General features: G+C 40.6%; 1 protein-coding gene across 1 annotated transcript; it reads left to right on the top strand.

Annotated features, from left to right (window-relative positions):
- Window positions 1-337: 337 nt before the first annotated feature.
- hs3st3b1b (heparan sulfate (glucosamine) 3-O-sulfotransferase 3B1b) lies at window positions 338-27,183 on the top strand. The gene is made up of 2 exons (XM_051673667.1): window positions 338-1,218; window positions 23,008-27,183. Exons 1-2 carry the CDS (start codon window positions 635-637, stop codon window positions 23,624-23,626), a joined length of 1,203 nt encoding a protein of 400 aa, XP_051529627.1. The 5' UTR covers window positions 338-634; the 3' UTR covers window positions 23,627-27,183.

Genomic DNA, 27,183 nt, shown 5'->3' with positions numbered 1-27,183 from the left:
ATATATATTTTTTTTAACCAGTAAATCCGGTTTCCTTCCTAACCCGTTCAGTAGCTTAAAATCTGTAGCACTTTGAAAACTCTAAATAACAGGAATAAAAGGCTTCAGTTTTAATGTTTCTCTATCCAATAAATGCGCTTAATCGGCTAAGCGACCAAGTGTCTTGTCTCAAATCCCCGCCTACGCCCCTCTCTGATTGGCAATCTTCTTTCAACAACTCTACCATTATTCAAATCGCTGCGTACTGGTAGGCTGGCTGTGCTGTCAATCACACGCATCCGCGCTCAATAAGGACTAGTACTCCGCTCAGGTTCTCATATGTGCTCAGAGACTCTGACAGTGCAGGACGGGACGGGGATGCGACCGGGAGCAGCTTGCACAGCTGGGTTTCGGGCAGGGAATCAAATGCACCGGCCATTCGCTTCAGTTTTCTCGACAGTTGACTTAAAGCGCGTTTCTAGATGTTCCGTCCACTTTGGGGTAATTTATTTAATGTCTGATGACTGTTGTTGATTTTATTGTGCACTAATGGCTTGTTAAGACAGCAGGGATTCCTGTGGCTGGACCTGGACAGAATTGTACCTACCCGTCAATATGTCCAGCTGGAGTGTGATGGTCTTTATGCACAGGGCTTATGGAATATAGCCTGCTCTGTCACCATCTCTACGCGGTCTCCGTCAGTCCTGTAAAGAAGAAACTCGGGCTCCTCTTCATCATGCTGCTCCTTTGGGTCTACATGCTCTACTCCTGCGTGGGCTACTGTGCCACCATGCCACCAAGTTTAGTCGTGGACAATAGTAATTACAATGGAGACATGGATTTCCTCGGGAAATACGCTGAGGCGGAAAGTGGCCGAGCGGACCTCGTGATGTCCAAGCTGCTGTCCAGACCGCAGAGCTCTTGGACGGACTTGGAATCAGATTATGATAAACCTACTGTCAGGAGGGCTCCCCGAGGCTTCTCTAAAAATGAAGTGGATGTGGACAGAGCTGAGGACTGGGACGACGGGCGAGGAGGAGAGCAGAGAATCTCTCCGCTGTCAAGTTTCTCCAACGGCTCGGGCAGTAAGAAGCTGCCTCAGGCGATCATCATCGGCGTAAAGAAGGGCGGAACGCGCGCGCTGCTGGAGTTTCTGCGCGTGCATCCCGATATTCGCGCGGTCGGAGCGGAGCCTCACTTCTTCGACCGTAACTATGACAACGGACTGGACTGGTACAGGTAAGAACAATTATAAGCACATATGAAAACTTAAACCTATACTTTTCGGACTTATATTCATCAGTGAATCATATTATAATCACCACACTCTTCCAGGCAGCTTGTGGCATATTTATGTTAATACACTTTTAAGTAAGGCATTATTTGGTATTCTGTTACTCTCTTTACAAGCTTTTTTTTTTTTTTTTTTTTTTTTGATAACGACATTTTTAGAAAATGGCCCTCACAAGTAGCTACACACACACACAGGAGTTCAGAAAAACATTAGTTAGATTTGGATATTCGAAAACAGATTAAAAATATATCGCGCATGATGCAATAGCATAGAACATAATTTTGGATTTGATTTTCTTAGTTTTTCCTCTTTTTTTATTTTTTTTTAATTTTTTTTTTTTATTTTATTTATTTTTTTAGTTTGTTCAGGTTTATCTGAGCTTAAACAGTTTGTACGTCGCTTTGTGTGTTACAGCTGTCCTGTGGTCATGTGAAGCTGACTTATTTATTTTATTAGAAATTAACCACATGAATCAAATCTACAATGATTCAAATACTTCTTAACCGTCACCATCATAATTTGGATCTTGCCCTCCATAATGCACTGGCCTATATATATTTTAATTAATAGCCTATTATTATTAGGCTATTATTTCTTTATATATATATATATATATATATATATATATATATATATATATATATATATATATATATATATATATACACACACACACACACACACACACAAACACAGAGAGAGAGAGAGAAGTTCTGTATGTTTTCCTTTTTCCCTGTATTTGAAAATAAACTTTGAAAGCAAGTCACCTGTAAACAGACTTTAAAAGCTTTTCAGACAGTAGCTAGCTTTCAGATTCTAGTTTAAACGTTTACTTTGTGCAAAGCTGAATAGTTTGATAGAACAGCGAAGCCAGTGACTTTAGAGAACTGAACTCTGAAATGTTGAACACGGTCCTTTAAATGCACATTAATTCAAACTGATATTATTTAAATAAACATAATAGTCCTTGAACGGTCGGTACTTGCAGATTTAGTGATTGAAATACTTTGAGAGACGAAGCGTCAATGACCGCAGATGTTGCGCAGTGGTCTCTGTTGGGCACACTGGATCATTGCAGGTGAACGGACCTGTACTTTTCCTTTCACTTTTACAACTTCTCAAATCTTCTGTTGTATTTTTTGAAACAGACTAGTTGACCATACGCTACAATTTCCGAAATACCGGCGCAAAATAATTAGAGCGATTCAATTCAATGGACAAGCTTTTATTTTTGGTGTGCAGAAGTTTTTTTTTTATTATTATTTATTATTATTATTATTATTATTATTATTCATGGCAACCTGAATTGAGAAAAATAGATGAAAAATCAAATAAATAAAAAAAGCATAGTCTACATGCCGCAGGAATGTCACATTGACGGTATCATTCAAATGAATACCTTGTGAATTATGAAGTAGCTTATTGTTTAGGCTACTGTCTTGAATGGAAGTTTTGCTTAATGCAACTGTTTTTCTTTTCGCACAGTTTTGCAAACCGTATAATGCTGTGTTATGTTAATTATTTCGTGTTGTTTTTATAAATGTATGTTTAGGTCTATACTGTCTACTTGTTCCTATTGGGCATTTTTTGGGATATTATTAATCGGCCCATTTAATTTTAGTGTCTAAAGTTTCAAGAGACACTACGAGAGCTCATAAATTCCTCGCTGTGTTTACAAAGAACTCTTAAGACTGTATTTTTTATTATTTTTTTTTTTTTTTTGGAATAAACTTTAGAATTAGGGTTTGGAAAAAAAAAAAAAAAAAAAAAAAAACTTTGACGCATAATTTATCGTTTTATTTTCTGTTACTTTTACGTTGCAGTTATTAAAACGTGATGACATTTTGATATGTTAACATTCCACAAATTATAAAATATGTAATGTTCTATAGTAAAATCTAATGGTATTAATATAAAGCTTGCATAAAATTAAACTGTAGAGAGAAAGGGTTTTCCCCCAGAGTCTGTCTCTGCTTGTACTCCGGACCCCAAACGAAAAGAAACACATTTGGAAAAAAGCTGATAAAACAGTCCTGGACTGCACGCCTGTCTCTCTAAACGGATTTGCAAAAGTGAAAGCCCAGTGCTTTTAAATATATGCGACGTTTCAGGGCCCCCTGTAACAAAAAACAGGACGGATGAAAGAATGGGCGTTGCAGTGAATGCTTGGTAGTCCATCTTAGATGAATAGGGAATTATATTCATGCATGTTTAGGAGGAAAAAGATTTATTTAATTAATTATTGAAATGTTCGGGGCCTCACTTCAGTCTAATGCTAATTCATCCCAAACATTTGTTGTCAAGCTGCTTCAGCAGAATCAATAACTAAAGACGGTCCCGAAAATGTTCAGATTCTCTAAACCTGCTCTTGATTTTTCGAATCTGATTAAGAGATCACATAGATTATGCTATTAACCTTTTAAACCTCAAGTTTACAGATAAAATAAAGGACTGGAAAGTGGTCAAAAGTTTTAAGTGCAACCTAACAAGAAATAAATAAACAAAAAAGTTGGTTCAGTTAAAATACAGAAATATTTAAGGAACCTATATACAGCTCTGTCCAAATGCAAAAAAAAACAAAAAAAACACCAGGGCATAGACTGTTACCTTTGATATGTTCCCTTTTAAATCTCCAAATGTGAAAAGTAAATCGACCACTCAGTGAATTGACAGGGTCTTCCTCAAAAAATCAGTTTTTATGCTTCTGAGGTCTTTGAGAAATACTCTAAATTCAGTGTGGGGCCTTCATCAATTTACGAAGTTAATTGAAAATAATTTTTCAAAAGCATCTGTTGGGTAAAACAACAGATTAATTGCATATAAAAGTCCAAAACATGAATAAATGGGTGCTAAAATGGGATTGTTTGATTTCCACTCATTCTTTTTTATTTTTTTTTTTATTTTTTTATTTTGTATAATGGTTTTCTGTCTCAAATTTACTGGATTTGCATGCCATTGCAGCTGGTTTAAGTTGGACATGCAATGCCACATTGCAATTCTATATCTGGGCACTGCAGTTTGGGCTGAGGATACAGCACACAAACAAATGCAGACTTGTTTTCTCTGTCTAAAATTGAGTTGCAGGATGAGTGGCAGTGGAGAAAGTGTTTCTTCCTTAGAAGTGTCAATCTCACAGGACTAAACAGGAATCTGGTTCTCTGTTATAGAGTGTCCCATGCATAGTGAATCCTTAGATTTGCTCTATAATGTAAAGTTTTATGGTGCAAAAAGAGTTTAAGGTAAAAAGAGTTTTATGGTGCAGAAATTATGTATTTTAAAGCAGTCCAGGTGAATGGAAAGCATGCTACAAAGGCGCATCTTTAATAAGGTAGCTGTGCACATGTTGCCTTTCTGAGAATTGTGATTGACCTATTAAGAAGAAAGATGATTTATATTGTGCAAGAGACAGCCAAAGAAAGAGAAATTTCAAATCAGCGTTTGTTCTTCAGTACTTGTTAGACCTGTTTGGACTGTTTTTAGATACAGTACTATATGTGTGGTGTATGACTCATGGAGATCTACAGTATAGGAACAAGCATTATCATCAGGCACTTCACATTTCATCTGTGTTTTTTGTTATGAGCTTCTCCCAGAAATGTCTGGTTAATGTTGAGGTTATGGCAACTGTCAGTTTTTTTTAGTTTTTTTTGTTGTTTTTTTTTTGTTTTTGTAAGAGATATTACAGTGTGAATAACTAAAATCAGAGTGGCTTGAATTGTTGTGTAATAAATTTGAGGCAGTTCTGTTTTCACGATTTGCAGTTTCAACTACTTTTTTGATTGGTAAGGTCTTGCAAAATCTCTGGTGGTTATGCTGCTTTCACATTATTTTTCTTTTTTTCTTTTTCTTTTTTTTTTTTTTTTTCTTTTCTGGAGGGTCTAATGATTTAATAAGCAGTTTAGTTGGCTTTTCAAACATCCCACCCACCCAGGCAGACAGTCTCAGCTGGATTGACAAATTTTGTGGAGGCCCTGGTGCTGTGGATGACATTGTGTTGCATAATTTACAAATCTAAGAATGCAGTTTTTTGCAGTCAAACGTCTCCTCGCCAAGAATGGGAAGTCAACATGCAAGAAACCTGCACTTTTCACGCAGTTTTATACAAAACCATTACCACAGCTAAAAGTACAGCAACCCTTCCAGTAAATCTATGCGACTTTTATTGTGTGTGATTGAAGGTCAGGTTTCCTACCTCTGCTACAAATATATATCTTAGGGAACAATGCTATTCCTTGGTCTTCACTCTTTAGTGTAAGCTCTTTAGTGTGCAATCCCTTTGTTTCCATCCTGTGATTAAGGGTGTGTTTTCTGAATAGCAGCCCTTTAAACGACATAGTCCGTAACCGCCGTCCAACAAAGGGGACAAGTGGAGCATTGTTCCACTAGTGGGAATGGCTTTGCTGAAAATCCCGTTCTGCTATCGGACTCAGAACGATCTCGGAAGTCTGTCACTTGAAAGTTCTTATCTATGGAGTGCTACGACCCCCTGCCACCATGTCTAGTTGAGGACCTCCATCCATGGAATGGCCCGTTCTGGATGGTTGCCCCGGCTTTTGTACCCACACACCAGGGGTGTTGACGCCGCCATGTAGGTGACCCATACGGACGCTGTGGCCAGTGACCCCCTTCTTCCTGCCTCTACAAAGCAGGGGTAGTATTGTCTAAGTGGCGTCGGGTGAGATCAAGCAAAAGTTTGGTTGTGCATACTGGGTGTGTTGGTACACAGTAATTTGTAGTTGTCTGAATTAGAGGACCGTGCAGTCAACTTTTTTGTTGTTGCAATAAAAGAGCAGAAGCAATGGTTGGTGACTGCTGTAGAAGATGAAACATACACCCTCACATGCACTTAGATAAGCACAAAGTAATGACTCACGCCAGTGCCGAGTTCGACCCTGTGGGAGTAGATATATTGATTAGTTTATGCTGTGCTGGGTACTGTGTTTGGTGTTGGGTTAAAGGTCTTTCTGGCTCGGGTTATCTAAGAATCTGTTGAGCAACATTGCCTCTGTAAAGACCATCTGCTCTGCAACCCCGAATTTGCATGAATACACAATAAAAAAAATCACACGACAATTCATATTAATTTGTACGAGATGGCAAAACTGTAAGTTATTGTACAACTTGGCTCGTATGAAAAGGTACAACTTTTATTCACATAGAGACCAACCAAAAAACTGAATTTCAAATTGATACAATACAAGCATCAAATTATAGCTAGCCCTCTATCCAACACTATATTAAGAAAGGAAACGTCTGTGAACAAATTTGCTTATTCCATATTTATTTATACAATGCTATTGACTAATGTATGTCAATAATCTATAATATGCTTCCCTCGTCTCATTCAAAACCCTGATGTTTTCTTTCTTCCATGGTACTCAAAAGTTATTTTCTTGTTAAAGTCATGGTTAGGTTTCAGGTTTGGGTAAGGGGTTAGACTTTATGGTTAGATTAAGGTTTTGGGGTAGGCCTTAAACATGGGAAAAAATAGTGATAACATTGTCCATTGATTTGTTTAGTTTTCTCTATGGGAGTAAAAGTTATATGTTTTTGAACAAGCCAACTTCTATGATTTCTTATGATTTTGCCATCATGTACTATCATTATGACTCATGAGACCTGTTTGGCACTCACACACATGTGATTGATGGATGGATGGTGGATGGATGCTAAATTCAAACAAAAAACTGATTCCAGGTCAGGATTGAGGAGCAGCTCTCATGGTAGAATAGACTTCCTCCACTCAGATGGATCTGAAGCTTGACCAGTCATCCATTCAGCAGTTTGACATCCTCTATTGAGAGCCAGAGCAGCGCTGACTTAGGACATTCAAAGGAGTGCCTCCAAACGATGCCTCAGTGTTGGCTAAACTGCTCAGCATACTTTAGACCAAAGGATTACTCTGCTTTCATGTTTAGCATCAGCTCCTCTTTCTATCCTTCTACCCAGGAACCCATCTCTCAAGCTTCTTTAAAGGGTTACTTCACCCAAAATTGAAAATTGTGTAACAATTTACTAACCCTCATGTCATTCTAATCCCACATGACTTTTTCTTCTCATATAATGTTCTCTCTTCAATGGAGCACAAAAGGAGAAGTTGGGCAGAATGTTAGGGACTGACAGCATCAGTCACCATTCACTTTCATTGTACGGAAAAGAAGAGCATGTCTATGTTCTTCAAAATTTCTCATTGTGTTCCAAGGAATAAAGATAGTCATTTGGGTCTGCAACAACATGAGGAAATGACCCCTTCCTTCCTTTTCTTCTTGTTTGTCATACTCCTGTCTCCTCTAAGCTACAATGAACTAAAGACCTCACTCAACTGATACATTTTGTTTCAAGTATGATGGTGGACAGTTCATTAAATTGGTGTTGTGGTGACATATACGAGAACTTACATAATGATGCTCTTGTACGAATGTACGTGACGACTCTTCTTGCATCCCATATTAGAGACAGGCCCCATATCCAGCTCTGGTTCCCCCATCAGAGGAGGAGCTATTGTAGGCCTCAACTGGGCACAATAGTCAGCACAGCAAGGAAGACAGAGGGTGGAGGGGTCATGTCCCATTGTTGAGCTGGCATGGCTTTTCCAGAAGTGTAGACCAAGCAGGGAGGGACTGATTGTGGAGAAAAATTCCCACTGGCTAATTGTGAAATGGGTGGCCTGGGGAGAGGCAGACAGTAGAGGACCACTGTGGTGGTCTGATATTGAGAGACTGCTGTCCCCTCCAGAGATAAAAAAAAGAAAAAAAGATGCATGATAAAACCCTCCTCCATTTAATTTCTGTAGCCTGTTGTGTACAGACCCTCCCTCCAAGCTCGCCGTGAATTGGACCCTTCTTAAACGAGGTGATAATTTGGATGTTGGATGTCTGAATATAATGCTGACTCTCCTCCTTTTGCAAGTACATGCTCATTCACTGTAGCTAAATAAATAGTATTTGCAATATTGAAAAGAACCTGGGAGCTACAGCGCACAGCTCGCAGCATGGTCTGGTAAATGTTGGCTTATGTCTCCAACCAGGTCCGCCTCCCCCCAAGTGTGTGATCATAAGAACTAATTTTCAAAAGTTTGATACTCCAGGGAGGATTATTAGCAGAAGAAGTGACGTGAGAAAGAGGTGAGTGTAGACAAGGAATTTGGCTCAAATTGTCAAAGTGATGTAATAGAAAATGGTGTCTGTACTGTATATGATTTTGAAAGGCGCTGTGCTTGTTTGTGTCTGTCTGTCTCTCTATGAAGAAAGTGAAAAGCAGAGAATCAGGAAGTAGAGACCACCTGAGGTTTCCATTAACCTTGGTGAGAAAAGAGCAGACAATTAAAGGAACACACACTGCTGATGTGCCCACAGGAGCACAGCATGAACTGAGCTCCAGGGCAACAAAGCCCATGTCTCCCTGTAGCCCAGGAGCTGTCACCACTTTTGCCATCACACTTTCTATTTTAGCCTCTCACATTGTTTTCTGTCTCTCTTTCTCTTTCCTAGGAAAAGGACCAACTCTTAGAAAATATAAAAACTCACAAATTCTGTGTCATGTTTTTTTAACAAAGCTTTTCCTTGTCAAATCTGTGCGTACTTCCTCATTGTCAGTCCTGAGCAGTTTTGCTCTGTCATTCTCTGCTTATTTCATATAGACTATTATAATCATTATTTCATAATACTGTATGTTTGATAGGAAACTAACAGGAAAAAACTGGTTCCACTGAATAACGTTGTAACAGGGTTTAAAATGGGTAAGGAGGCGGCAGGAACCGGCTGAACAGTCAAAATAATGTTTAATGAAAACTTAAAAAGACACGAACAAAAACACACGGCAGCTGCGTGTGGCTCTCTCTCTCCCGAACAGCTGCATCCAGCTCAGCCTTATCCCACTCCTCGGCTGATTAGCTTGATTGGGGCCAGCCATGTGCACTCACGGCCCGGCCCCACCCTCCTCCTCGTCACACTCCTCCCTTGTTTGCCTCAGTCTGGGGAACCTCTGGCATGACGTACATCCTCCACCTTTCGAGACCTGGGAGGGAGACAAGGGGAGGGAAAATGGGGGAGGGAAAGAGCGAGGCGGAGCGAGAGAGAGAGATAAAAAAATTGCTCGCCGGTTCCCAGACACAGCGTCGTCTGGTCCTTGACCACTCCTCCACCCTCTGGCGGATGACAGCCGCTCCTCCCCGGGTGGACCGGAGCGAGTTCTCCGACCCCTGGTGGATGGAACGCCCCTCCGTGTTCTGGCAGTCAGTAGTTAGCCCCTCCACCCCTGGCAGTGGCTCCACCGCTCCAGGAGACCGGCAGCGACTCCTCCATCCCCCAGCGGAAGGCCACAGCTGCTCCTTTGGGCGGACAGCAGTGGCAAGGACTCCATGACAGCACATGCCTCCTTCATCCTGGGTTTCGGGACCAATGTAACAGGGTTTAAAATGGGCAAGGAGGAGGCGGGAACCGGAAACCGGACGGACCATCAAAATAATGTTTAATGAAAACCGAAAAAGACACAAACACACACGGCAGCTGCGTGTAGCTCTCTCTCTCCCAAACTGCCATATCCGGCTTGGCCTTATCCCTCTCCTCGGCTGATTAGCCCGACTGGGGGCCAGCTGTGTGCACTCACGGCCCAGCCCCGCCCTCCTTCTCATCACAAACGTTACCATAAATTTTTGTTTTAAGTGGCTCATTGCACAGATCGTGACAGTTTCCTGGTGAAATGAACACTAGAGGTGCTACAACAATGACTTTTTCCCTTTCACTCAAATCAGGAGTAAAAAGGGCAGATTACCAGTTCATAAACACTTTTCACCTTTTTCCTCACACAGTGCTGTCTTATGACATCAAAACACTTATTATAGCGCATGTCCTGTAAGATGTTACATTTATAAGTTTGCATTACACAACCAACTATATTTACAAGCTTGTTTGAAAGTGATCAAATTGCGCAGTAGCCGAACTGATAGAGCATTGCAATTGAGATGCAATGGACCAGGTTTCGAGTTCTGCACACAAGTTGAAAATGTCGTAGAAGCATCACAATATGACATGGTTGGTTGTGCAGTTGCAACTGCAGCTATACACATAATGGAACTTGTAATATAATTGTGCAAAATTGTTGCCACAGTCCTCATAAGATAAAATCATAAAGGTTTGTTATAATCATGCAGATCAAGAATAAAAATAAATCGTAATAATATCTGTAGACATCAATTAATAATCCTAGACATTAGGCTAGTCATTTTATTCATCATTCAAAAACAAACCAAAATGGATAGAAGTTTTTTTTTATTTTATTATTATTTATTTATTTATTTATTTTTCTTCAGTTTCAAAGCACATTTCTCTATTCAAACCTGCATTATGTGGTTTTGAACAGCTTGGTCCTATTTTGGGGAGCCCAGATATTGTTTCTTGTGGAACCGTTAAGGGCTTCTGGAATGGAGAGAAAGGAAAGCAAAAACATTTGTCATCGTTCACGAAATACATCATCCCTCCTAAAATCCCTGCCAAACCCTGAAATCAAATTCCACTTGTGACATCCACACGACCGATTACTTTCAGCAGAAACAGTTGACAGTGATCTCTCTGTGTTTCACAGCAGTTATCTTGTCTTCAGTGGCCACTGATATACTAAAGCAGACAATAACTAGGCTATTATCCAAAATAATTTTTTTTAGAGTTGCCTTAGGAGAGAACCGAAAGCTCCTGTTTGACTTTTTGTTTTATGCGTGAACTTTAATTGGATGCACTGGTGCTATCACCACAAAGTTTGGCAAATTACAGGTTAGAGATGAAGAGTACTAGTCTTGAGGAATTTGTAAACCATTACTGCAGCATCAAAGTAATGCAGCTGTGCTGCCTCTGATGTAACTGGCTGACAGATTTTGAGGAAATTCCCAGCATTTTAAAGCTCACCTGTCTTCAAAAGCTCTATAGCTGGAGTAGACATGTGCCAAGCAAAACAGGATGTAATAGCATTCATGTGTGTGCTTGTGTCTAAACCTAAAAAAAAAAAAAGTCTAAGTGTCAATTTTACAACAATTCAGTGAGATATTTTATTCTCTACTGAGACTTTTTGGCATCCCAACAGGTCTTTTGTCTGCAAGTTATTTAACACAAATGACAGAGATAAAGTATGACACATTATAGATTCTTATTAAATACAATGTTATGTAGCTGTCACAAAACATAATGGATTTATATCCTGTGTTCACAATTTCAAAGCAAATCTGTCAACTGTTGATGTAGCTCTGTGCAAATGCTAATTGTAGAAGATTTACTCAAGGAGGACACGGGGAACCAGGTTTCTTCACCTCAGGTAGGAGGGTTTTTTAATAACGTAGCTTGGGGTTTTTACAGGGTTGCCACAAAACGTCAGCTTCACACTTTCACAGTATTCTCTAACTTCACAATACTCTTTAGCTCCACAATACTCTTTAGCTTCATGAAGACCTTCACAACCCAGACTCTCTCTCTGGTCTGCTGGCGGTGTGGCTCTTTTATGCCGCTCTCCCCATGCTCACTGTAATTAGAGACAGGTGTTAGACATAATTTAGCTCGGGTGCAAGCGCCCTTACCGCTTTCCACACCCTTGACCACACCCCCGATGCCACATATCCCCACCCCCCGACTCAGGACGGGGAGGCATCCGGCCTGCCTACCACAACCCCCCCCACCCCCGTTTCTGGAAAGGAAGTCGGCGGCAGCCATCTGCGCTCCCGGTCTGTGGACCACCTTGAATTTAAATGGCTAAAGAGCCAGATACCAACGGGTGATCCGCGCATTAGTGTCTTTCATACAGTGGAGCCATTGGAGTGGGGCGTGATCCGAACAGAGGGTGAAGGCCCGCCCCAACAGGTAGTATCGGAGAGTGAGGACCGCCCACTTGATGGCAAGACATTCTTTTTCTACGGTGCTGTACTTAGTTTCCCTCAATGAGAGCTTGCGGCTAATGTACAGCACCGGGCACTCCTCCCCCTCCACCACCTGTGACAGTACGGCCCTCAGCCCTCTGTCTGAAGCGTCCATCTGTAAAACAAAAGGGAGAGAGAAATTGGGTGAATGTAAAAGCGGCCCCCCGCAAAGTGCGGCTTTAACTTGCGTAAATGCCTGCTGACACTGCTCCGTCCACTGGACCGGGTCTGGAGCTCCCTTTTTAGTGAGATCAGTCAGCGGCTGGTGACATCCGAATAGTTAGGTACGAATCTTCTATAATAGCCAGCCAGCCGCAGGAACTGTCTCACCCCCTTTTTGGTCTTGGGCCTCGGGCAGGTCGCAATCACCGCCATCTTATCAATTTGGGGACACACCTGCCCGTGGCCCAAGTGGAACCCCAGATACCGTACCTCCACCCGCCAAATCGCTCACTTCTTTGGGTTTGCTGTGAGTCCCGCTCGACGCAGCGTTCTCAGAACCGCCCTCAGATGTTGCATGTGCCGCTGCCAAACATTGCTATAAATGATGATGTCATCTAAATAGGCAGCAGCGTAAACTGAATGCGGTCTGAGGATTCGGTCCATGAGACGCTGAAATGTAGCCGGGGCCCCAAACAAACCGAATGGAAGCATCACAAACTGGTGTAATCCAAACGGTGTGGAGAAGGCTGCTTTTTTTCATGGGAAATTGGTGTCAAGGGGATCTGCCAATAACCCTTCATCAAATCCAATGTCGAATAAAATTGAGCAGTGCCCAACCGATCGAGCAACACATCAACGCGAGGCATTGGGTACGCGTCAAATTTAGACACCACGTTGACTTTTCAATAATCCACACAGAACCATACAGACCCGTCGCTCTTAGGCACTAGAACAACTGGGCTGGACCATCGCTGTGGGATTCTTCTATTACCCTCATATCGAGCATTGCATCCAATTCTACCCGAACAATTTTCTTTTTGTGCTCGGGTAATCGGTAGGGGCGGCTACATACCACGACCCCCAGCTCAGTCTTGATGTGGTGCTGAATGAGGTTCGTACGACCCGGTAGAGGGGAGAACATATCCGCAACTCCTGTTGCAACCTGGCAACCTCCGCGAGTTGACTCGGTGAGAGGTGGTCTCCGCAAGTGACCAAGGTGAACGGTTTATATTTTGAATTGATCTCAGGCCTGAGCTCTGCCCTCTCCAGAACTACCGTAGCCAACGTCCCAGGGACCGCCTCCCTCCACAATTTCAGGAGGTTGAGGTGGTATAAATCGAGATCCCCCACTCACCGTGTGACCTCAAAGGGTCCTGCCACTTTAATAAATAATATTAATTTAAAGAGTAATTTAGAGCTCGATGTGGGAAGCAATACAAGCACTTTATCTCCCGGTGCAAATTCCCTTAGCTGAGTTCCCCTGCCATACAGCCAGCACTATCGTTCTTGAGCTTGGAGCAAATTCTCCTGTGTTAGTTGCCCCAAAGTGTGGAGTTTTGCTCTAAGATCAAGAACGCATTGAATTTCATTCTTACTATTTGATGATCCATCCTCGCAGGCTTCTCGAAAGACATCAAGCACACCACGTGGGCACCGCCCATACAGTAGCTCAAATGGGGAGAAGCCAGTGGAGGCTTGCAGGACCTCTCGTACTGCGAATAACAGGGGGTCGAGCCATTTATCCCAATTTCTAGCATCGTCGTGCACGAACTAACGAATCATGTTTTTAAGGGTTTTATTAAATCGTTCCACCAGGCCATCTGTTTGTGGATGGTACATGCTGGTGCGAATCGATTTAATGCCCAATAATTCGTACAGCTCGCGTAGTGTCTGTGACATAAACGTTGTGCCTTGATCGGTGAGGATTTCTTTCGGAATCCCCACCCGGGAGATTATTTTGAAGAGTGCCTCCACAACACTGCATGCTGAGATGTTGCGAAGAGGCACTGCTTCCGGATATCGCGTTGCATAGTCCACTAGGACCAATACAAAGCGATGTCCGTGTGCTGACCACTCTAATGGCCCGACGAGGTCCATTCCAATTCTTTCAAAGGGGACCTCGATCAACGGAAGGGGGCGCAATGGTGCTTTTGGGGTGTTAGACATAATTTAGCTTAGGTGCAAGCACTCTTACCACTTTCTCTCTCTCTGGACAGACGCTTGACCACGCACCCTGCTGCCACACTAATATTTAGCAAACAAGCTACAACCTTATCCCAACTAGTTACACCAAACACTGCCAATAGACTAGAGACTTGTGCTGCTCAGTGGGAATGTAAATGAAGTGCAAGACTGAGTCCGTTAACACCCTCTACAAACACTCTAAGTAAACAAGCTTATCACTAAGGATTAGCAAGAGCAAGATAAACATTGGGGTGCAGAGACTGTTAGAATACGTGCTTCAGAGGAAGATTTATGAGCATTCCACAGGATGCTGGATCTGCTGAAGTTGTGTGAGGTTGGTTTATTTCATCTGTTTAAACGAGATATGCGCATATTTGCATATGGTATATGATATTAGTTTTATTGATATTTGCCTTTTTATCATTAGACAAGACAGTTAAAAGTTACAGGGAACAGTTGAGGAGAGAGAGGGAGAATAAAACAGACGAGCACTTTAACATTATGAGCTCAAACGTGTCTGCTGCGGCTCTGATATGCGGACCGTTTAAATGACACTGTGTAGTAGTAACACGATGGCACGTAACAACAAAACGAACCGTGACTTGTCGTTTACATGTCTCAGTCACTTCACATACAAGCAGGCAATTCTCAGTGCCCTCAAGAAACAAATTGCCAAAGGGGAAAATGTATCAGCCGATGCGATAATTAAAAAAATTCGGAATATCGGTCGATTTATCGGCCTCGGCGATATATTGGTCGACCACTACTTCTAATAACTCAAGGGTAGATCAAATGGGAAAGGCTAGTGTTTGTGAAATTGCATTAGTAAATATGGGTCACACAGCACTAAATTGTTAACGTTCACAATAGAATGCAGTGGTATTCTAAGACAGTATAAGTCTTTTAAATTGAGTCTGTATTTAAATTATGTTATTCGGTTAATTGGGTCTGCCTTTTTCTCAAACTCTGACTAGCAGAGGTTTTTTTGTTGTTGTTGTTGTTGTTGTTTGAGGATTTCTACTTTCCAAATTTGAAAAATGTTCCTAAACCATGATTACACAGCCAATACTGATATTTTGCCACTAACGATTAAAAGATTTACAAAAGCTATTTTACTGTTCTAAAAATTTATAATTTCCATTGAACATGAATTGGATCTGTTGAACATTTGGCTGGCCAAAATTTAAAGAGAGCCACAATGAAAGATAAATACAAGATAAAAACATAAAAAGGTAAAAAATCTGATAAAATGACAATTGATGTGGCAAAAAAGGTTATTTTGTAATTTTATTTATTATTTATTTATTTATTTATTTATTTTTTGCTCTTTTATCAGGGTGGGCTTTTTAGACTTGGGCCAGTAAGCAACCACTTATAAAACATCCAGAACACTGCAGCAACGCATAACGAGTTTTGCACAGGCGAGCACCACAAAAGCTTTCTTCAGAAAATGTAAAACTTTAGTTATTTTACTTTAACTGCATGTTATAAACTATTGAAGCCAAGCGAGCGGAGACATTGATCTACACTTACTAAACCAGTTCATCCTACTCAGTTTTTAGTAATGACCCTAAAATCACAGACATTTTTAGGTATGTCTAAAACACCTGTCCAGTATGGTCAAAACAGTCCTGGCCTGTTCAACACCCTACAGCAGCTCCACTCTTTAGTCTATAGCTCTGTACAATGCATGGCTGAGTGAGAAAAAGAGAAGTGCACTTTATTACCTCCTCTCATGCCTCCATCTTTTATTCAGAGCTGATGGCAGCCTCTTCATACATAGCCCTGTCGCTAACACACAGTAATTCCACTCAGCTGGCATGACTGTAGGGCTGTAACTCAATGTTCAGCCCTGGACAGCAGAAACACACCCGACTCTTGTTTTAAAGAGATTTTGGTAGGTGTTGAATGGCAGCAAATAAAGCTGAAACTGAGTCTGGGCACACTGCAATTTATAGAGCCCGAGCTCATGGTGATTTATGCGTGTTCTGCCCTTCTCGGAGGCTGCTGTGATTTAGAATGCATTTGAGAGCGAGAGAGAGAGAGAGCGAGAGAGAGAGAAAAGAGAATGGGGCCGGAATTTTGGTTGGCATAGTAGAGCCTAAACCTCAATATGATTCAAGAGCAGATACCCTCTCTCACGATATACGCATTATGGAAAATGTCTTTATACAGCACTACTGGGAGGTTTTAATATATTTTTCTGCCCTTGACACTCTAAAGTAGATCAGTCCTCAGCCCAAAATCCAAAGCCCCCCTACTCTAAGAAGGAAAACATTTAGATTAAACAGCATTTGGGGCCAGCAAGGTCTGTTTTATGCTGATGTTATTACTGCAAAGCAACAACAAAGTAGTTTTCAGAAAGTCTGCCCAACTGCTGGCACAGGCATAATAATTTAATGAGAAACTAGTTCAGCATTAAGGTATAACCCTCTTTAGAGGCGACTCTAAAGGAAGAGTGTGTCTATTCTCAGAAAGAGGTGGGTCAGAAGTGTCTGCAATGCTCCCCATTCCTTCATTATTTATTTGTGAGAGCAGTCACTACACGTGAGAGGCTTTCTCTGTCTTTCTAATACAGATCCAGTGACGTGATCTGTCAGCGAGGATGTCAAGCTGAAGCTAAGACACACCAACACCTTAGACGGGGCCGGCGAAGACTGACGTTTACACCTCTTTATGTTCACGTCAGGCTTACATGGCATAGATCAGAGGCTGAGGAGAAACCTGAGAAAGAGATAGACAGAGAATGAGGGGGTTAGTTGAGGAAAAGGTAATGCTTAGCCATTATAAATTCAGAAGATGGAATATTCATAAAACACACTCACATGTGCTGTCAATGGTCCCTTGGCTTCATCAGGTTAAGAGGAGATCTCTGGCAGTTCTCGCTCAGGAAATGAACTGTCAGCAGGCTGGGTAGGCAGGCTAAGTGGCTGCGTACATCTCAAAATACAGTGGTAATTTAGTGCTGCTACATACATGCTCACCCTGGCTCTGTACCACACTATTTTTCTGTCTTTCTCCCGGTTAGTGTTCTCCTGGTTTTTGTGCTATAAAACCCAGCTTTGCTCTATAGATTTACTACTGCAGTTTTGCTCTGCGGTTAAATATAATGTCAAGGCTCCAGACCCTGCGGGGTGTATTTTCAAACTACAGCCTTACTCGGGTCTCTATGATGACAAAACCTAGAAAATATTATGTGTATGGAGCAGGCTGGGAGGTGCCTGGATTAAAAGATGTAGCCACATGGCCTCCATCGTAGACAGAATCCATTTTTCCTTGCTAGCTCTCCAGACACGATAAAGAAGTAACCCTGATCTTAAAGAATTATGTTCTGGTGGTTACTTGATGTCATAATTAGTTGCTTTAAGCTTCCAACAAGTGTCTCACACTTTGAGAAGTTCAAAAACACAATTGACCGATAAAACAGTGCTGCATGAGAATTATTTATCAGCTCAGTCTCAATGATTCATGAAGTGAAAATGCCATCCCACTTGAATAAGCCCTTTTTTACTTGTTCTAGTATTAGCAATCATCTGCCCATACATGAATGTCACGTCTGTTTTTTTACATCCTCCACTTCTGTTAGATTAAAGTGCAAAGGGTGAGAGTGGCAGGGCAAGAGTCTTTGATCGTTTGAAGTGTCACTCTTAAACGCTTAGATCTCCCTGACCCCGGTAGTCTGGGTTTAGATCACCGTAATCAATAGTCTGATTATGAAATAGAGGCTGACATATTTGAACCACTAGCTGCGGATGCAGAGAACTCTCTTTAAGACTGTGATCAGTAGGGGAAAAAACACAAATGAGATCTCTTTAATATCTCATTTGTTTCTCATAAGGTGCTTTCCCACCATTGGACGGAACGGTTCTGAGCATGGAGAGTAATGGTTTCAGTAGCGTTTCCACTTGAGCATGATTGAGCAGGACCAGGATTCTCAGCACAGTTAGCCTACCATACTCAGGACAGAGAACCGTTCTGATGGAACGGCTTTAGTGGACTCGCGCTTGGTCACTTGCGCATTCATTCCATTGCAGTCCTACATTTTGTAGCACCACAATGGAAAAAGAAACTGTAACAGTGCCAACTAGCCACAATCGGTATAGAACAGTACAGATCTTGGTAAGATTTATATAGATATATAGACGGACAGATGGGCAGACATGCAAACAGACAGAGAGATAGATAATAATAATATTTTCGTCTGGGCAGGCACACTCTCTCACACTGCCACTTTGGCATGGGGACTGCCATTTTAGATCAGCGTAAGTGCTTAGTGGCTCTAGACTTTATCTTTCTGGCTTTCCAAGTGCAAGCAGCTGAGCTGTTAAACTCATTGGCAATTAATTTGAGTTTATTTGACTGCTGAGACTTTATTACACTGCAGCTTGTTTAAACAGCTTCCACTTACTGCAACTGCTTTTGCTCTGTATAACAGTGGCAAGTTCTTACACACAAGGGATAGCTCACCCTAAAAACTCCTTTAAGAGATGTCTATCAAAGACACACACACACACACACACACACACACACACACACAGGTATTCAGAGGTTGTCTGTTTTGACTTGCACTTCAGAACCAAACTGCTGGTATGTCTGTGCATCTCAGATCCTTCCAACTTGAAAGGTATAGATCTGAAACGTGTTTTTCTCTATATCAGTTTGTATATCCATAAGAAAAAAACTAACTGAAAAAGAACAAAAACGCAGACCAAAAAATAACCAAAACAATAACAGAGTTGAAAGACAGATACGCTACAACCCTTGTCACTTGAAAGCTAAAAGATCATAGATAAAGCAGGCTTAGGGGCTTTTTAGGGGGCTACTGTGACAAGAACAAAATATATTTATAAAAACTCCCTTCTGTGTCTCTTGTCTTCTCTTTGTCTCTTGTTTCCCCTTCTATCTTTCCCATGCTGATTTATCTCTGTTAGAAAAAAAAAAAAAAAAAACACATCATGGCCCTCAGGAGTATATTGATGCTATTTTTTAGTAAAAGAAAGCCTGCTTTTTGTCTTATTCTCACCTCTTTGTCATCTCTTCCAGCTTGAACAAGACTTTGTCAACGCACTGCCAAAATTCATACATTGAAAACGGCAATGACTATCAGCAGATCAGGCCGTCACACAGAATTCTTGTAGAAATAAAATACAACAGAAAACCTCAACCAAAAGGCAGAAGTGCTCTGGCCTTACCTCATCACTTCAGATAATTGACCCTTTTTATCACGAGTATAATTTAGAGCAGTGGTTCTCAACTTTTTTGACTCTAAGGCCCCCCCACTGTCCTAGACAATATTTGAAGGCCCCCTCTAGATGTGTCTGATTAAAATAATTAATCACGGATCATTTTTTTATTCTAGAAATTTCAGAAAGAGTTTATAATTTGTAGCCATACACCTTAAAGCATTTTTTTGCATTTTAATTAAGTTGAATTATTTTAATTATTTTAATATTTATTATTTTAAAGTCAACTTGAGGCCTCCTTGGAAGTGTGGTGAGGCCCCCTAGTGGGTCCCGGCCACCTGGTTGTGAACCACTGATTTAGAGCACTCATATCCACTTTCTAATCAATGTTTTAATAATTAATACACAGCGTAGCTTTACCTTCTCTAGTGGCAGCATGTGCCGTGTGACGGCAAAGCACTTGAGGCACACGTTGGACTTGAGAGCTCTCCACAACTGCCTCTCACCCGAACCTGAGAGTGCCGGAGAGAGATCGAGAAGTGGCTCTCCACTCATCTTACAATGAGTCACCCTCCCCCATCCTCTCTGGCCTCTCCACGGCCCTTGCTCTTTCAGATCATTGAAGGACAATGCTCTGTTTTCAAAGAAAAGAGGGGAAAAAAGGGTGTCAAAGCATTGCCTGTTTGCTGACAGAATCTTTAAAAAGAAGCACCTCATAAATCAAAACAGCCAAGAAAGGCTATTGTTCTTCCGAGAGCTTGCCTACTTGTCTTCCTCAACCCCATTTTGCCCTCCCTTTCTTTTTTCCCTAAAAGAAAAGAGGTGAGCGGATCGTTGGAGGCTTTTTCTTTTTTTTTTTTTTGTCTCTAGTAAGTTCCTTTGAACTTTTCATTTTACCCACTTTCTGCTTTCCTCCCCCATATCCCCAGAAACAATATTAAGGCTATTTTCACCCTTGATTCGATTGCTTGATATAAACCTGAGTTCGATGAGAGAAGTCATGTATCCACACTAATCTGCCAACAGTTTCCCATCAAATAAATCAACACATTGCCTCCTGCAGCTTCAGGCTGTTTTCTCATTTTGGATCAATAGTGTGCAAAAATTTTCACTTGCAACATTGGGATTTTTCGCTAAAGCGAGGTACAGTTAGCTGTTCCAGCTATGTGATCTAGGAAAATCGTTTATTGAGTTTTGCACTGGTGCTTTGCCAAATGCAGCAAAAAGCAGTGCAATTTGTGTCAAGAGCTGCACCTGTACATACGGACACATAAATTGGAGATTTATATTCTGAAGCACTGTCTGTAGGCTTTGTTTATCATAACACCTCTTTCTGCTCTGGTGCTATGTGGTTCTTACCTCTAACTAGGGAGCAGTGGCTTGTCACCATTTGTACAAATAGCGAGGCTTTTACCCAAGACTCCTTGGAGAGAAAATAAACTGTGATCTACTGAAGTGTGGGAAAACGATATCCCCCAACATATTGTTTGCAGCCACTTGAATCGAGCGTAGTCCCATTTCAACAGGGTGTAAACATGCAAAGCAGGATTACACTAGACGCTGACAGCGCAGTTTACAATGCAGCAGTAAATTAGCCCAGGTGCTAACAACAGGGCTCGATACCACAGAGACAACAGACCAACAAGGGCCTTAACTGTGCGTATACTAATACACTAAGGAGGGTCATTCTGGGCCTGTTGAGATCTAAGTGTGACTTCATACTCATTAAAACACTGAAATTCACATGTAGAGGTCTTTAGTTATGTTCACTCCTCAGTTTAATGATAAAACAGCACGAACGTTTTGCCTTTGGAAACAGCTTAATGCATTTGTTTGCCAGATTTCTCTGCATTTAAATTTTCGGCCACTATAGAGCACAACAGTTTCTTTCTATAAGTAAAAATCTAATTTTTTCAATAGGGGAGTAGATATTTTACAATAACTTACAAACCTAAAACAGATATCTGTCCACCTTATTTCAACTTCACCTTTTAAAAATCATGTTTAATAGTGGAATTCCTTGTTAAAAAAAAAATTAAAAAAACTACACTACCCATAATACTTAAGGGAAAGGATCCACCAGTCAGAGTATTGCGGCAAACAAAGCGTGCCAAATGAGCTCTGCAGGACCGCTCACTCCCATGATGCAGTTGTGTCGGTTTTCCTACACTCTCAAACTACTTATGTATTAGCTAATATCTGAATATTTAGCAATAACATTTTAATATATTGTGGTCTATACTTCATATAATCAACAACTTTCTCAATAGTTTTATATTTTCCTTTGTTTTTAATTCAATTACATAATTCACAGTACATCATGGGATTGTTGTTCATTCCCTCATTAAAGACTTTAAGTACAGTCTCATACCTTTGTCTTTTTGTCCAATTTTCAAATACTTTTATGCATCAAATCACACATTGTTACATTGTGATTCACCTCAGAGCTGGTTGGTTTGGATAATGGCTTTGAACTCTTGTAAAGAATTTGATGAAATCCTTATGGAAAAAAAATCTGAATGGGAAAAATACTTCTGCAGTTGAAACACAGTTGAAAAAGTAGATGTACTATTGTGCCTGGCTTAGTGTCAGTGCAAACCAAACATTCTTCAGCTGTGTTTTCGTAAATTTCAACACATCAAAGTCAGGTTCTTTCTACAGTGAAGAGAGTGTGCCAGTGAAATCGGATCCATACCTCCATGTGTCCTTCAGAGTGCTCTGTTATCACCTCTCCCACTAAAATCCACTCTTCCTGATTGGGCAGGATTCTGAAATCCAAGCCTGTTTGGTGTTAACATACATGTTCACTTTTCATTTCAAAATGCTGCTCTCAAATGCCCTGTGATCGTAGGTCTGCACCTACCCTATCCAATTTACCCAATAACTGCCTCGAAGGCTGTTTGCAAGAGATTGCTCCCTTCAAACAAGGCTGAAGAACTTTCATGTGGAATCCATATACGTTTTTAAGGCCTTTTAGTCTAAGAGTATGGCTGCATGCATCAGGCTTCTATTGCTTTGAAGTTTAAATGGTTGTTTAGATCTGGGTGGTCAGTACTATAAGTACCATCACTGAGGTCATACATTGGAATCCTATTGGAATCCTATCAGGTTGGGCTTTTTAGCACACCTGTTCCAAACGGATTAGTAATTATCTGTAACCTACTCTCGATTGCCTTAACAGTTAACAGGGTTATTGGAAAGCTGTTTAATGGAAAGAAAGATTTAATGGATATATTGGATGTGTTTAACATGTTGTCTACGTTCTGGAAGATTTTGTATTTTATCAGAAAACCATCACTACAAGTTTCAGACCTGCCGTTTAGTGTGGCTTGTACATCTCTGACATTTGAATGCATGCGTTGTTTGGCATCCAGTGCTAATCGCATTTGACCCAGAATCATGGCCTTGAATTGGTTCCTTGATTGAGCAGCACCACATGCTCCATCTGTTTGGTTGCATTATGCAATGTTTTGTTTTCATTAGACCTCCATTTTAACCCCGATTTTCCCTTTTCGCTCCCTCCTCAGAGACCTGATGCCTAAGACCCTGGAGGGTCAGATCACCATGGAGAAAACACCAAGCTACTTTGTGACTCGTGAGGCTCCAGCTCGGATCTATGCCATGTCCCGTGACACCAAGCTGATCGTGGTGGTCCGGGACCCTGTCACCCGAGCCATCTCTGATTACACACAAACATTGTCCAAGAAGCCTGACATTCCCACTTTTGAGAGCCTGACATTCAAAAACAGGACTACAGGGTTGATAGACACCTCGTGGAGCGCCATTCAGATTGGCATTTATGCCAAGCACCTGGACAACTGGCTGCAGTTCTTCCCCATGGGTCAGATTCTATTTGTGAGTGGAGAACGATTGATCAGCGACCCAGCCGGAGAGCTGGGCCGTGTACAGGACTTCCTAGGACTCAAGAGGATCATCACAGACAAACACTTCTACTTCAACCAGACCAAGGGCTTCCCTTGTCTCAAGAAGGCTGAGGGCAGCAGCAAGCCCCATTGCCTGGGCAAAACCAAAGGGAGGACCCACCCAAACATTAACCCTGAGGTAGTGCAGAGACTTAGAGACTTCTACAGACCGTTCAACATGAAGTTCTACCAGATGACTGGGCATAATTTTGGTTGGGATTAACCGTGAATGGAGGACACTTTTTTCTGTGTATTTGCTATGGCAAAAATACATTGAGATTATTGTTATATATATGTGAAATGTACAGAAATCTATTTTATAATAATTTATTTTTAATTTCTAAGCAATTAATTCACTAAGCTGCCTAACTATATTGTGCATAGCATCTGGCCCAATTCTAGTCTCGCCACCAACATTCCACATTTTTGATTTGCCGTGGTTATTTCTAAACATGTTGAATTATTGGTGCTTCCAAATTCTTTCAATTTACAAATACTGAACTCGAAAATGGTTTGAAAAACAAAAAAACGCAAACACTTTTACGGGTATAGTGCATTTACAAATTAATAGCGACAGACATTTGCAATTCATTCAATTCTGACTGTTTAGAGAAATGTATCTTTGTGACAGAGCATAATGGATTATATTTCACTCTAAAGGTATTCTCTTGACCACATTTCATGTTTCATTACACTCCGTTCAACTGATAAGCAAGAGAGCTGATCCTGTGCCCCCTTTTACTCAGTAACATGTGGATCAATAGCCCTAATTGCTACTTATAGTGTCACTCATGTTTAGAGTCGACTGCTGGCCTTCACTTGCAGATTCCTGTAATGAATGGGTAATCCATCGATGCTTAAATCAGATCTTGGACAACAGGCAGCATGTCGACATTATGCTAATTGTATAACTCATCTGAACAAATCGATTAGGTTTCTCCAGCCTCATTGCCCTTTTAGAGGAAGATCTGGCCAACAAGCCCAGCTACTTCCCTGTCTAAAAGGTTCAAAGGTCAAGTCTCAATAACTTTTCAAAGAAAGGAACTGTGTGGGCTAAAAGCGACAATGTTTAGACTTATTCACACTGCCCCAAAAAACACAGTTTTGGGGTTTTGTCGGGTCATTCTGTTAACCCTGTTGTTTGTTGAGCCAGTATGAAAATTATAATTATGTTTCCCAATTTTCTAAAGGGTTGTTCACGCAAAACCATTTTTTGTGTCCATCTGCGCTTGTTTAAAACAGTTTTTCCATGTTAACGTGCTAGAGAGACATATTTGATCAGTTTTTTTTTTGTTTTTTTTTTTTCTCAGCGTCTTGTGCAGGAGCGTCATTTTTTTAAGATGCAGTATCAAGTGCCACTTTGAAACTTTTATACAACTTTTAAAACAACTTTTAAAAGCCTGTCTCGAGACACTTCCATTCTGTTTGATTTGATGCACCACATCTAGCTTTTTTAACACAAGTATGCATTTTGTGTGAACGGCCCTTAAATCCTCTGAATCCAAAAGCCAACTTTAGAATACAGTATTTGAAATGTTGGCGTTTGTTGGGCCTTTATGAAAGTGATCATTATGTTGCCCAACATTCTAAGGGGCTGTTCACACAGAATGTGTTGTGTCCATCTGTGCTCTTTTTTAATTGTTTTTCTGTGTAAACATTAGCTAGATGGACATTGCATTCTGTTCCATTAGTTGCACCGTTGTTAATCTAGCTTTTTTTTTTTTTTTAACACAAGGTAGTGTTCTGTGCTGAACAGCCCTTTAATCCTTAAAATACAACAGCCAGCTATACGTTGTTTGAAATGTTGTTTTTTGTTGGTGTTGGTTTTTGTTTTTTGGGACAGTGTGAATTAGTCTTTTGTTGGAGCCAAATGACATGTGAAGCACACTAAAGATAGCGGGTAGATCTCACCCCTTCTGTATCTCTATGAAGAAGAGTATCTAAAGCTTAACCCTGAGCTGGTGCCATTACTGACACATATTAGAAAATACACCCTGACGGTGCTTGTTTCCTTTCCATCTCATCAAAACACATTTTTCATCAAATCTCAGTTCTCCTATTCTTGCCAAATTTGAACAAGCTTACGAACCTCCATTAAGATGCTCAATGTTGTATTTTTATTTTTTTTCATGTAGTCTCTGTGTGCTTTTGTTTGATTTTCTACTTGAATTTTTATAATGCAAGAAGGAGAAACAGTCAGCCGCTCTTTATCTGTGATATTCATCCCATGACTGCTGATATGGTTGCTGTCTCAAAAGCAAGATAAATGACCGGGCTTAGTGTAGCTCTGATTACTGTTCACTCAGATCACCTGATTCAGGATCAGCTCTAAATAGATTAGTGTTGGGTTAAGGTGTGAGGCTTTAAAGGGAAAGTTAACCAAAAAATAAATAAAATGAAAATAATTTAATAATTTATGTTGTTCCAAAATCATATGACTTTCTTCCATTAAACACAAATAGAGATGTTAGGCAGAATGTTAGGCTTGGTCACCATTCACTAAGAAACATTCTGCCTAGCATCTCCTTTTGTGTTCCATAGAGAGAAAGTCATATGGGTTTGGAAGCAAAATGATGGCAAGTAAATTATGACATAATTTATCATTTTGATGTGAACTATACCTTTAAGGGTGAAAGGAGCCACTATTTACAGCTTAGCTTTAACATTGGGCTGAGAGAAACTGATCCTGGACCAGAGTTCAAAGGGGTAATGTCACAGGGAGGTTTAGCAGGACCATTACGAAAGTACTGATGCTTCAATTTCTCTCACCCCTATTTAATATACTGAAAATGAAATACAGAGGGGGGATGGGTGGGATTGATTGTCTGTTTGTATGGCTTTGGATGGATGCAAACAAAGAAAAAAAAAAAAACTAAAACAGAATAGCGGTCTGAATCAGCTCATTATTATTATTTTTTTTTAGAACATGCTGTGCCTCAAACCAGTCCTGTGCTATGCTAAGCCAACTTCCTTTCATTTGGAGAGGAGATTATAATATTTATCAGCTGTGAGGACAGCCATACTAATCTTGCTGGCCTTCAAGTCTGAACTAAGTGGGGGGAAATTTCCCAGAGCATTTTTCCTACTTTATTCAATTCATCAAATGGTCAGATGTTACAGGGAGGCCAAAAAAAAACAAACAAAAACAATGTGAACTTTCTCCTCCAACTGTAATCAAATCATCAAAGTTTTTTCTTGCGTTCACATTGCATTTAAGCAAGCAAATCAGTTGGATCATGGCAGTGAAACAGGGTCTAGCAAATTTTCAACAAATGCTAGCCCATAGGGCCTCCTTCAATTTTACGAGTACAATTTAACAGAAACATCTATTCCATGATAACTCAAAGTAGAGCGTTATTGCTCAGGTATTTTTTGGGGTAAAATGCGTAACCTTCAACCCTCTCTGATTATATGTGAACTGCAAATAGGTTCTAATCCGTCAAACTTTGGTCTGTGCAAAGTTTCCAATCTTTGCTCACGGTAAGGCAGTGTGTGCTGATGCATCTGTTTAATGGTTGAGTTTTATTCAACCTCAGAGAGATATTCAGATGTTATAAATGTTTGTCTTACTCCAAGTATAACACAATAAATAGACTAGAAATGATCTTTATGTACAAATGATGAGGAATACATGTAAACCAAGTATTCTGTGGTTTCAAAAATAATTAATTTTACACCCTGAATGAGCAAAATGGAACAGATGTTTCTAGATAATTAAATATATAACATTCATACTTTTGCTTTGTATGATGAATAAAATAAAATATATATTTTACGAAA

This window comes from Myxocyprinus asiaticus, chromosome 36 (genome assembly GCF_019703515.2).
Source record: "Myxocyprinus asiaticus isolate MX2 ecotype Aquarium Trade chromosome 36, UBuf_Myxa_2, whole genome shotgun sequence".
Lineage (NCBI taxonomy): Eukaryota > Metazoa > Chordata > Actinopteri > Cypriniformes > Catostomidae > Myxocyprinus > Myxocyprinus asiaticus.
Note: the sequence above shows the minus strand (reverse complement) of the source record. Positions and strands in the feature narration are given on the sequence as shown.